This window comes from Fundulus heteroclitus, chromosome 21, assembly GCF_011125445.2.
Source record: "Fundulus heteroclitus isolate FHET01 chromosome 21, MU-UCD_Fhet_4.1, whole genome shotgun sequence".
NCBI classification, from domain to species: domain Eukaryota; kingdom Metazoa; phylum Chordata; class Actinopteri; order Cyprinodontiformes; family Fundulidae; genus Fundulus; species Fundulus heteroclitus.
The window spans coordinates 8,490,822-8,501,940 of NC_046381.1; the positions used below are offsets into that span (position 1 = coordinate 8,490,822).

Sequence of the window (11,119 nt, forward strand, 5' to 3'; positions counted from 1 at the left end):
ATTCAGACAGCACTTATCATGGCGACCGCTGACACACTTCTGCTTTAGCTAACAAGTCCTTGCTCCATAAGGGTAATCGGATTGAGCCTTAGCCTTGCTAAAAGTCCTCCTCACATTTGTTTCACTCTCCCTCTTAAGGCCTGCAATGCTTTGTGAATAACTTTTATTTTACTGAGGTAAAATTCTAAGAAAACTCGCAAAGATTTTTCCTAAAACGACGTCACTAAGAGCTACTTTTAGTCTTAGGGTTCTTTGTGAATACGGGCGCTGCATGAATATCTCTCTGTGGCCCTCTTTAAAACAACTCCAGCCTTTAAACCGACGTCACATTTTGCCTGGATGGTTATTGAAACAGGAAATGGAGGCAGGAGGCGGTGCGTCACCAATAATCTTCCTGTGGGAAACGCGTACCAGGGCGTCTGCTCTAGAAAAGTCTGGGAAAGTATTAAGTTTTTTACTTCAGTGTCTTCCAGGTCTGGATAAAGTGTTGAGAGTATTGAAAGATATTTGTAATTCCAGACTTTACTCCCCGTCTTTCTTTTGTCCCCTCTGTCCTTCTGCATTACCATCATTTGTCATCTTGTGCTCCTTTTTCATTAATTTCCTACACACTTTACCTTTTTGTTCTTCCTTCCCTTCTTTTAACCCCCATTCCTCCTCTATCCTACGTTCCTTGACATTCTTTCCCTCCTTATCCCCCTAATTTCCCTCTTTAAAGACTTCCCACTGTAGAAATATCCACCACATCTTCCTGTTTAACTTCAGTATTTTATGTTTTTTAAATTAACAAATGAAAATGGACTCAATCGGTATTGCCTCAAACCTTTAGTTTAAATAACCATCCAGTGCAAACATGACAGCAGCTTGGAGGTTCTATAAAAAAATGTTTTTTTTTCCCATAAACGACTATGCTGATGTGTTTTAGGCTGGAGGAGTCCGCTTCATTTGTAGCCTCCCATGGACTGGCCGTTTGTTTCTGCCTTCCTCTCATCTAATCCGTACTGAAGCTAAATAAGGACACCCAGAGTGTCGTCTTCTGCTGGCGAGATGTTACCTACCTATAACCTCAGTTCTGAGCTATTCCTTTACAGGAGAGCCTTCCTGCTTAACAGCTAATCTCTTTAGAAAGTTTACACTCGCCCATATAGAGTTGGTGATAACTTGCATACGTACTCCGCAGCATATAGAGAAACATTACAGCTTTAACCGTTTGTGCAGGTCAGGCACTAAACAGCATGTTTTTTTTTTTTTTTTGGAAAACTGAGACTCTGAAATCTTCACTTCAACATGGCTGCAGGACATGAAGGTTATTTTTGTATAGTTTATTTAAATTTCTGATTCCGTTTCATCTGAGTTTGGTTAAGTTTTAGAAATTTTAAGAGGTCTATATATATATATATATATATATGTGGGCAAAGTCTACTGCAGATAAATTGGCACGGCAGGCATTGATACGTGGTACCTTGCAAAAGGAAGTAATCCAAACTTGTATTTTACTGGGATTCAAGTCGTCTTAAACGCTTCTGTGTAAATCCAGCTGTTCTGTGGAGGTGAGACCAAAATCATGAGGATGGAGGAACACGGCAGAAAAATTTAAAGCTGGCTTTTGAAGACTCTGGAGGAGCTGCAGAGAATCTCGTCGGGTTAAAAGGAGCCGAAACATTTTCGCCTACAGGTGCAAAACTGGTCCTGAACACCTGCTTGTATGAAACAAGGTGATGGTAGCGTCACACTGGAAGTTTGAGCTAAAACACGTCCTGATAGAAAATCTTGGATGGGAAGATGGCCTAGTCAAAGTCTAGACTCTAGTCAACAGATGCCCTCAATCCACCGTCTACTACCAAAGACATGCAGCTGGGATTGCAGCCAGAGGTTGTCCCAAACTGACCAATTAGAAGGCTTAATTAAAGATAAAATGTTGAATTCCTTCTACTTCATTGTGTGTTGGTTCCATCACATCAATAATACATGACATGAAAACATCCATTTGGTTTTAATGCTTTTGCAAGGCACCAATCAAGGCAGACGTCTGGACAGGTTAGCCTTCAGTATTTTAAAAACGCCTAACATTTTACATTTTAAAACACCTGAAGGTCCTTTTAAAATAAAATACAAATCCCATCCTGGTAACGCATGGCCTCCACTGGCCGTCTTGTCCTCTTAATGTCATTTATGCCAAGAAAACCCATAGTTGAGTGTAAATCATTGGGGAGTTCAGCCATTTGATTATCAGAACCAAAATAAACTTTTTTCCCTTGCAATAGTTTATTTTCCCTAAAAAAAGGTTTTGACTTTGATACTCTGTAAATGTGTAAAGAGTAATAAAAACTTCTCCCATTAGTTGTGCGGTTTTTAATGTTTTTATTGAGACAAACCTTTATTGCATTACTGTCAAATAAGGCAGAACTGCTCTTTTACACTGAAGGGGGGGAGAAAAAAAAAAAAAAAAGTCACTTTTTAAATATAAAAATGACCTAAAAGCTGCTGCCTACATGTTGGGATAAAACTGAACATTAAGAAGGAACAGAAAGACTTTGAAGACGACACAATGGAATGCATTCCAGGTGGATCAGCCAATCAGAGTGCAGCCTGAGGTGACGGGGTTGGATGGGATGGAGGGGGGGGGATAAACCGTGAGGAGATGCAGTACTACGTGTACAAGAGACGAGTCCAGTAGGATGCATAATAGTTTCTGTTGGGTAAGAAGTTTCCTGCTCATCCTGTCAGAAACCTGCAGGTCCATGATGTCAGATATTTAACGGGAGGCCCAGAGCTCAAGATCACCAGCGTTTACTGCTTTTCTATCTTCGCCTTCAAATGCTCCTTGTATCCCAGGATGTTGCTCTTCCACTTTGTGATGGTCTGATTCTCACACACCCAGATTTCTTGAGCCACCTGTAAAGAGAAGAAGCAGATCACACATTGTAGTTTTCACCCCCCCCTTCGTTGAAATCAGAGATGCAGCGATCCAATCAGATACCTGGGCTGAGCGGATCAACCGATACTCCATACTGCTAATGAATGAATGAATCGTAAACATAGAGTTGCTTAGGTTACCCTGAGCTACCTCTATAGTTATGATGCTATAGACTTAGGCTAATGGAGGACATCAGGGCCTATTTTTCTCACCCTGCTGAGTTCTCCTACTGTTCTCCAATTTGTATTTTTAGTTATTTCAGCTTTTAACTCTTTGTTCCATCTTTTTTCTCTTCATAGTAGGTACACCTGGTCTGGTGTTCTGTTAGTTGTAACATCCCCCGCTATTAACAAATAACATAGAAAGGATTCCTGGATCAATGTGTGCTTCTGTAGTTTCTGTGTCTCTGCTCTGAACCAGAACAGGGATAAGCGTTCACTCTGAGCCTGGTTCTGGTTCTGCTGGAGGTTCTCCTTCCTGTTAAAGGCGAGATTTCCTCTCCACTGTCGCTTCATGCATGCTCAGTATGAGGGATTGCTGCAAAGCCATCAACAACACACTGTCCACTGTGGCTCTACGCTCTTTCAGGAGGAGTGAATGCTGCTCGTCAAGACTTGATGCAACCTGCTGGATTTCCTTAGAGAGGAAACTTTTGACCAATGATTTGATTAAATTTGACTTTATAAAGTGAGTTGAGATGACATTTTGTTAATTGCCTCTATATAAATAAAATTGAATTGTTAAAAAAAAAAATAAAGTGTCTCCGTGTTCTTTAGCATGGTGCTTATTTAAGTTTGTGGTGTTGAATTTACCAACTTTATCACCACCCCTCACTGTTTTAGCGTTGCAGATACGCCACGCTGCAGTCAGACTGGTTGGCGTATCAAGTTCGAAATGTTTCCAAAGAGCAGACTTGACTCGGCTCCATGTTGCTCATCACTAGCAGCTTTGTGTGATGACATCACACTGAAGTGACTAGATCTCCGCAACTGTATTGCTGTGCATGATATTAATTTAAAAAATAAAAAACGGCTGGATCAGAATGCTGGATCTGCGATAACCGATCCAGCTAGTTAGTCAATCCAGGATCCGGGTATCGGATCGGTGCATCTCTAGTTGCAAACGGCCATTTTCAGTTGTCACAGAGGACCATACCTGCTGAATTAGCCTGAAGTCGTGACTGACTAGCATCATGCCGCCGTCGAACTCGTTGATTGCTTCTGCCAGCGCGTCGATCGTCTCGATGTCCAGGTGATTGGTGGGCTCGTCCAGGAACAGCATGTGGGGGTTCTGCCAGGCCAGCCAGGCAAAGCACACTCTGCACTTCTGACCGTCTGACAAGTTCCTGATCGGACTGACCTGGAGGGATTAAAATATAAAATATAAAATAAAAAAAATGCGCTTTTAGGGACGCAGAAACCTTCCAGGCTTTACGAAGATGCGACCGGGACGCGTCTGACCTGCTGTTTTCCCGTCAGGCCGTAGCGGCCGATGATTTTCCTCATCTCCTCCTTTTCTTTGATCTCAGGGAAACACTTCATCATGTACTCCAGAGGAGAGAGGTCCAGCTCCAGCTGCTCCGTCAGGTGCTGCTCAAACAAAGACGGTGGAAGCCAGTGATTCGACTGCCGTTTAAAAATTAAAAACGTGGAAAACAAAAAAGGTGCTGGGTTGAGGTTTACCTGGTGATATCTGCCGATCTTTACGTGAGAATGTTTGCGAATCATGCCATCGGTAGGGAGGAGCTAAAAAACAAAAAGGACAAGAGTGCAAAGCTGAACACCGGGAGCTGCAGCAGGTTTATTTCTGAGTAAAATCAGCAGTACTGACCTCTCCCATAAGCAGCTTCAGTAATGTGGACTTCCCAGCGCCATTGGGTCCCACCAAAGCCACCCGGGTGTCCAAGTCGATACCGAACTCCAGGTTTTTATAAATGTGCGGCTGCAGCAGACGGCAGATAAAAGTTAAATGTTTTTTTTTTGGGGGGGTGGAGGTGACAAAACAGAACAAGTTGTGCGTATCAACCATACTCACTGTGCTGTCACTGTACTTGAAGCTCACGTTCTGAACCATGATAACAGGAGGAGGAATCTTCCCACAGGGAGGAAAATAAAATGACAGAGTCTGGAGAAGAAGAAGAAAGGATGTTTTATTCAGTACCAGTTAAATAAAGTTCTGCAGTGATAAATATGGTCTTCTATTCTGAGGTAACAAACATTTCTTCTGAACAATTAGGCATTACTTCATATAGGATCAGTATATTTATCACAATTCCCATCTAGGCCTGCTAAATCTGGCCGTTTCCTGGGTTTTCTTCTACTGGTCAGGAAAGCGGCGGCGCTCTACCTTGTCATTCACGACTTTCTCAGTCAGGCCTGACGCCACCATCTTCTGCAGCGTCTTCTCTTTGCTCTGCGCTTGCCGCGCCAACTTGGCCGAGCCGTGGCCAAACCTGGCGATGTAGTTCTGGAGAGCAACGAACAAACAATGAGAACAGTCCTGCGTTTTAAAACACGGTTATTATTCTAGTGGGAAAATTATTCTGACTCATGTTGCTGGTGTTAAAAAAAAAATAAATGAATAAAAAGGCTGGGAACGGTGCACAGACATTGATCTAAGGGTAACGGCTCCCAAAAAGTTAAGTAAATGCACCAGGAGAAAAGTTATAAAAGTCAGCAGGAAAACCTTCAAACCTCAGAGGTCCTTTTTGGTTTTTAGTTTTAAACCGTTTAATTCACATTGTTCAAATTTGAAAATCTTGCGGAGTAGTCGTCTCAGCTCCTTATAATAACCTAAATGACTAAGCTTTGCAAAAACAGGACAAAAAACAAATGTTCTAGTCCACTGAAAACTATTCTTAATCCATTAATTCAATATATAAACAATCCAGTTAACTAACAGAGTAGTTTTCATCCTTTTCCCCCTCAGCCTGATACAAAAACGCAGATTTTAAAGACATCTACAGCCATTTTTAGGACTAGATATCAATGTCGTGTGATTTTGTCCACCAGATGGCGCTAGCATCCTTCCCCCTCCATTCAACTCATCCAGCAAAGTTTCACACTTTGATTATAATATTTTATAAATGTGTTTAAAGATGCACTTTATTATTTTCTCTCTTTATTTTATCAATTGTTAAAAAGATGAAGTTTCGTAAACATACCGAAGGTTCAAAATATAAAACATTTAAATAGTTTAATAAGTAGTTTTCAGATTGGGAGGAGTTTTGAAAACATTTTCCTGCTTAAAGTAAAAATAAATCAGCATGTAAACATCTTTACTGCAGATTTTATTAAGTGGGCAAATGCATCAAAAATCAAGGTTGCCGTCCGTCAATAAACCATCTCAGGATCTCTTGCAGACATTTAAGGTCTTCATCCTGCTGGAAATCATTGCACTGTGGCTCTGTTGAGTTATGGGGCACTTTCTCTGCTGGAAGGTAAACCTCCAGGTTCAGTCTCAAACTTTTTACAGCCTGAAACCAGTTTACTTCCAGTATTTGTCCATAAAAACAAACTGACAGCGTCGCTGCCTCTGCTAAAGACGAGCGTCAGCGACTCACTGTGGAGATGCTGCGATGAGAACTTACATAATCACGCACTGCCCTCATTTAATCCCATTAAAAGGGGTAAAAACATACAATTATAAAACGGAAGTGGTGTCAAAACGAAAATAAAAAAAGTTTAAGGGTGTGAATATTTTTGCTGGGGGGAAAAAAAAAAACGCAGCTCTGTGCCGTGGAACAGCTTGACCTAAACCAGCCGCTCGCTTACCTTCATGTGTGTTATCTGGTCCTGCTCCCAGTTGAAACGCTTCATCTGGTTCTCTTCCAGCTCCGCTCGGGTCTTCACATACTGGTCATAGTTACCCTGATATAGATATACAAATATAGATGTGCGTCGCCGCCAGCAGAGAGATATGATTAGTAACAGCCCATCGTGAGTCCATATTTAGCACCGGGGATCATGAACGACTTCGTTCAGCGCATCTGTGTGGAGATCCTGAAGGTTCCTAAAGACCTCCTAGTTTGGCTCTTACCGTGTAGTACTTGAGCTTTCTCTGGTGCAGGTGGATGATGTTGGTGCACACGCCGTTCAGGAAGTCTTGGGAGTGCGAGATGAGCACGAGGATTCTCTTAAACCTGCCCAGAAGCGTACGGTTGGTGGGTGTGCAGGAGGCGCACAGAGGAAACATCTCAGGTGAGGCGTAAACTTACGACTGGAGCTCCTCTTCCAGCCACACACAAGCGTCCAGGTCCAAGTGGTTCGTGGGCTCATCCAGCAACAGCATGAAGGGCTTGATGAACAGAGCTCTGCAGATACGGAACAAGCAGCCAGTTCAGGATGGGCCCCGTTTATTAAAGTTTATCTGCCCTATAAAACATGATTTCTCCACCAGAAACTACAACGGCTCCTAGTTTTTACCTGGCCAGGGCGACGCGCATCCTCCACCCTCCGCTGAAGTCCTTCAGTTTCTTCTGCTGCATGGCAGCGCTGAAACCGAGACCGTGGAGGATCCGAGAGGCTCGCATCTCCGCTTTGTCCGCATCCAGCTCCTCCAGACGCTCGTACAGCTCCATCAGCTTCTCGCACTCGGCTTTTGCGGGGAAAGACGGGCGTTAACGTTTCAGTCGTGATCCCGTTACCATCAGCTTCTTATACAACTCACAGTCTTCGTGGGCAAGTCTCTCTGCCTCCTTCTCCAGCATTATCCTCTGCTCGTCCACTTCCATGACACACTGCAGGGCCGTCTTCTCGCTGGGCGCCATCTCCCGGGTTAAGTGGTAAATATCTATGTGCTCTGGAATGGGGATCTCACGGTGGCCGATGGCTGACAGTAGCATGGATTTTCCTAGCAGCGGGAAGAAATTAGAACAATTGAACAACTTTTCTTATTTAGTGTAAAAGATGAACCCATAAAGGGGGCAGACCAAGCTAAAGGGTTACCTGTGCCGTTGAGGCCGATGAGACCATAGCGTCGGCCCGAGTTGAGCTCCAAGCTGGTGTCTGCCAGCAGCTCTTGGCCGTGGAAGGTGAGCGACAGGCTGCTGATGTGGACGTCCGTGCTGTTGGGGTGGGAGGCGAGAACGCCCGTCACGGCCCGAGCCTCCGTCTTCCGCAGCTCAAACTCGTCTAGCTCCTTGGTTAGGCTGGAAACCCCTACCAGAGGATAAAGTCTCCTGCTTTATGGATGACTCCACACAGTTTTAGCCTCTCTGCAGCATAATTCTAAATAACTGGGTCACGGACGACAGGAAAATGCCCCGAAACTTGGAAATAAAGACTAATTATTCAAAGTTTGGGGATTAAAAAAAATAAATAAAAATTAGGATTACTATTAATTGTCTTAAAAATGTTAATAAAAACCATCCACATTTAGAGCCTTCATATTTTAAAGTTAGCGTGACTATTCTGGCTACCTTTTAGCATATAGACATGTCCCGCCTTGGTTGGTGTGAATTATGTCACCCTAGCTTAGCTCTATGGGGTAAGAAAACTGTCAATATAAATGTATGCGTAGGTGTCTGAATTTGTAAATATAAGTCAATAAACGTGAATAAATTCAAGATTTGTATTTTTTTTCCCCTGTCAACTCCGTTGTTTCATCTGACAATACAAGTTTAGAAGTTAATAATACAAGTTGCAACAGTACAAGTTTGAATCACATTTACAAAATACCAACCTACAAGCCGAGATGAAGTGGTTTTACAATCCTTACCAGTTGGTGGCGGTAATGCATCCGAATGTATTTCCACCAACCGCCATTAAACAAGAACAAGAGAAAGACGAGGGGTCCGTCTCAGTTCAGGGGCTGCATCCTTTTAAGGACCAGGTCTATGTGGGCCGTGGAAAAGACCTGGAGAGACCGGCTTATCCGGCCTCCATCACCTTAACCTTAGCAGCTGTGAAGCTAAGCAAACCGAGCCTGAAGGTTAATCCCGTCATCTCCACCGTAAATGACTATACACGGTTTTTATTTTCCCTTCATATTCATTGTGGCCAACAATATTTTATTTAAAATGTTGCTTTATCATATTTTATGTTCTAATTCACTAATCAGCCAAATGTTTAATTTTATGTTGAAATATACCACTTAAGGAATGCCATTTGATGACAAATACCATTTGTGTAATTTAATGAAACATTTTCCAACTTAAACACTGTCCCTGTAACTATCTGAGTAAAGCCTAAATCAGCTTATTTATAGAGAATAATAGTAATGAACTAACCAAACACTGACATTAGATATCTGAATTATTTCTAAAAGCGAGCGGGCTGGAGGCCGATGAGGTGAGTTCGGTTGCGGTCAGAGCAACCAAACTTCTTCCTTTAAATCACGAGATATGTCAAACCGAGCAGATATTCCGGTTTAACATAACTAACTTCTCACCTAAAAACCTTTTAAAAGTTACATTTATGACACAGAAAGCGTTAATATATTTAACTCGCCTCCACCATTGGGGTTTCAGGTTGAAAGTTCTCTTCAAACCGTAATGAATCATGGGATAGGGTTAGCAAGTGGAGGAAACACCAGACCCGTCCTTTAAATTGGGGAAAGGAAGGACGCATTGGTCGGCCGCATTTAAAGGATTCGTGAATTGGGACAGCCTTCGTAATCGGCCTACAAATGCATCCTTCGAAGGATGCGGCCCCTGAATTGAGACACCCGAGAAAAACGACGCTTGCATTCTCACAGATGAAACATCTGCTGTCATTACTGCCACCTACTGGTGGGGTGTGCAACAGCTTCATCAGGGCTTGTGTTGATTCATAACGATAAAATTGTGATTCATACTCGTGAATTTTGGATTTGTACTTGTATTTGTTGCAAACTTGTAACCTCTAAACTTGTATTCTCAGAGATCAAACGTATGTAGGAATTGACAAACAGGAACAAATACAAATCTTACACTTACATTTACTAATACAGACGCATACGCTCATATTGACAGTAGTCTTACTCCATACAGTCCCCCTTTCAGATAATGAAAACACATGTGCGGTCTTCCTCTCACCATTGCTGTCTTCTCCGTTCTCCTGGTTCTCGTTCTCTTGGATCTCGGGTTGATCGCTGTCCCCGTTTGCTTCGTCAGACTTCTTGGGCCTCTGACGGGCTTTGGCTGCCTCCTTCTTTTTGGCCGCCTTCTTTTTGGCCAGGTCTGACGGCATGGTTGTCCAAGGCTACTCAACAGAAGAACAATAAAAAAATTATTAAAAAAAAATAAAGTCGGATAACAGCAATCGATAAAAATTACCAACACCTTAACATTAAAATCTGTTCAGACCATCTGTAGTGTAAAAGGTGTCGGTGCTGAGGTAACTAAACCGGCGTTAGTCATATAAGGTAGCGGCATGAATCAGGGCTGGGATGACTAACAGCTAGCGGAGAACCGGCTTGCCGGTTACCTAGTGCCCCGACAATTAAACGAAAACAAAGCTTATTTTTTTAAATGAATACTTTTTAATAACCAACGTGATCAACAACATCGCATTTAAGTCTGGAGTAGCGGCGGCAACGACAACGGAGACCCCTTTCTGGTTCTTTCCAACCGCTTCCCTAAGAATCTATGAAGCCCGATTAGCCCGGCTGTTAGCCGCTAACCGTGCTAGCTTTAGCCGTACACTTTGTCCCCGGCGAGCCAAAAGGCACGCGTCGTTCAGCGGTGTTGGCTACAACACAAATAAATGTCAAACATTAAAAAGAAAACATTAGTTACCAATAAAAAAAAACATTTTTTATTTTATTTCTAGCGGCTTCCTACGAAGCAAAGCTAGTACCGTTAGCTACACCTGACAGGCCCGCTTGCTAGTTCGACTCAAGGCCTGAATTAAAGATGGCACAGTTATAAAACGGCGAAACGAGTTTAAAAACCAACCCAGTTTCTCCTCACAGTAGCCGGTATCGGTTGGGGTTTCACGGGACAGTTGTTAAACTCAGATCTATCTTATTCACCTGATGTCTCCGTACCTCTTATGTCGGGAGCACACTGATGTCTCGTGTCCACTCTTTGCCGGGTGGATGTAGCCGCTCTCGAAACCGCCAGACGAACCATATATGGTCATGAAGGGCGGCGAAAAGCGAAGGACCCTCCCCTACTCGTGGTACTGCAGTGAAACGTAGCAATGGGAATTCCGGCTCTTTTTTTTTAGATCCGTAGCTTTGGGTCGGCTCATAAAAAGAGCCGGTTCTTTTGCCTCCCAA

The 11,119-nt window shown here is 43.0% G+C and overlaps 1 protein-coding gene across 3 annotated transcripts; it reads right to left on the bottom strand.

Moving 5' to 3' along the window:
- Positions 1–2,341: 2,341 nt before the first annotated feature.
- On the bottom strand, positions 2,342–11,009 carry LOC105915824 (ATP-binding cassette sub-family F member 2). Of its 3 annotated transcripts, none has more exons than XM_012850058.3 (15): positions 10,886–11,009; positions 9,933–10,098; positions 7,864–8,076; positions 7,586–7,768; positions 7,342–7,513; positions 7,134–7,229; positions 6,956–7,058; positions 6,691–6,786; positions 5,264–5,383; positions 4,952–5,041; positions 4,748–4,858; positions 4,600–4,662; positions 4,378–4,506; positions 4,073–4,276; positions 2,342–2,895 (listed from the first exon to the last, which is right to left on the bottom strand). In XM_012850058.3, exons 2-15 carry the CDS (start codon positions 10,084–10,086, stop codon positions 2,791–2,793), a joined length of 1,839 nt encoding a protein of 612 aa, XP_012705512.1. In that variant the 5' UTR covers positions 10,087–10,098; positions 10,886–11,009; the 3' UTR covers positions 2,342–2,790. The 3 variants fall into 3 exon arrangements, with proteins under 3 accessions (XP_012705512.1, XP_012705511.1, XP_021164956.1); XM_012850057.3 differs by having other exon boundaries at positions 10,871–11,001; XM_021309281.2 differs by having other exon boundaries at positions 10,794–10,917.
- Between the last annotated feature and the right edge of the window lie 110 nt (positions 11,010–11,119).

Bases quoted from the DNA above. Each gene is read 5' to 3' on its own strand.
- LOC105915824 (XM_012850058.3), bottom strand. From the start codon at position 10,086: ATGCCGTCAGACCTGGCCAAAAAGAAGGCGGCCAAAAAGAAGGAGGCA. The intron at 7,769-7,863 runs GTAACCCTTTAG...TCCCGCTGCTAG, and splicing joins CATCGGCCTCAACGGCACAG to GAAAATCCATGCTACTGTCA. The intron at 2,896-4,072 runs GTATGGTCCTCT...TTCTCTTTACAG, and splicing joins ACTTCAGGCTAATTCAGCAG to GTGGCTCAAGAAATCTGGGT.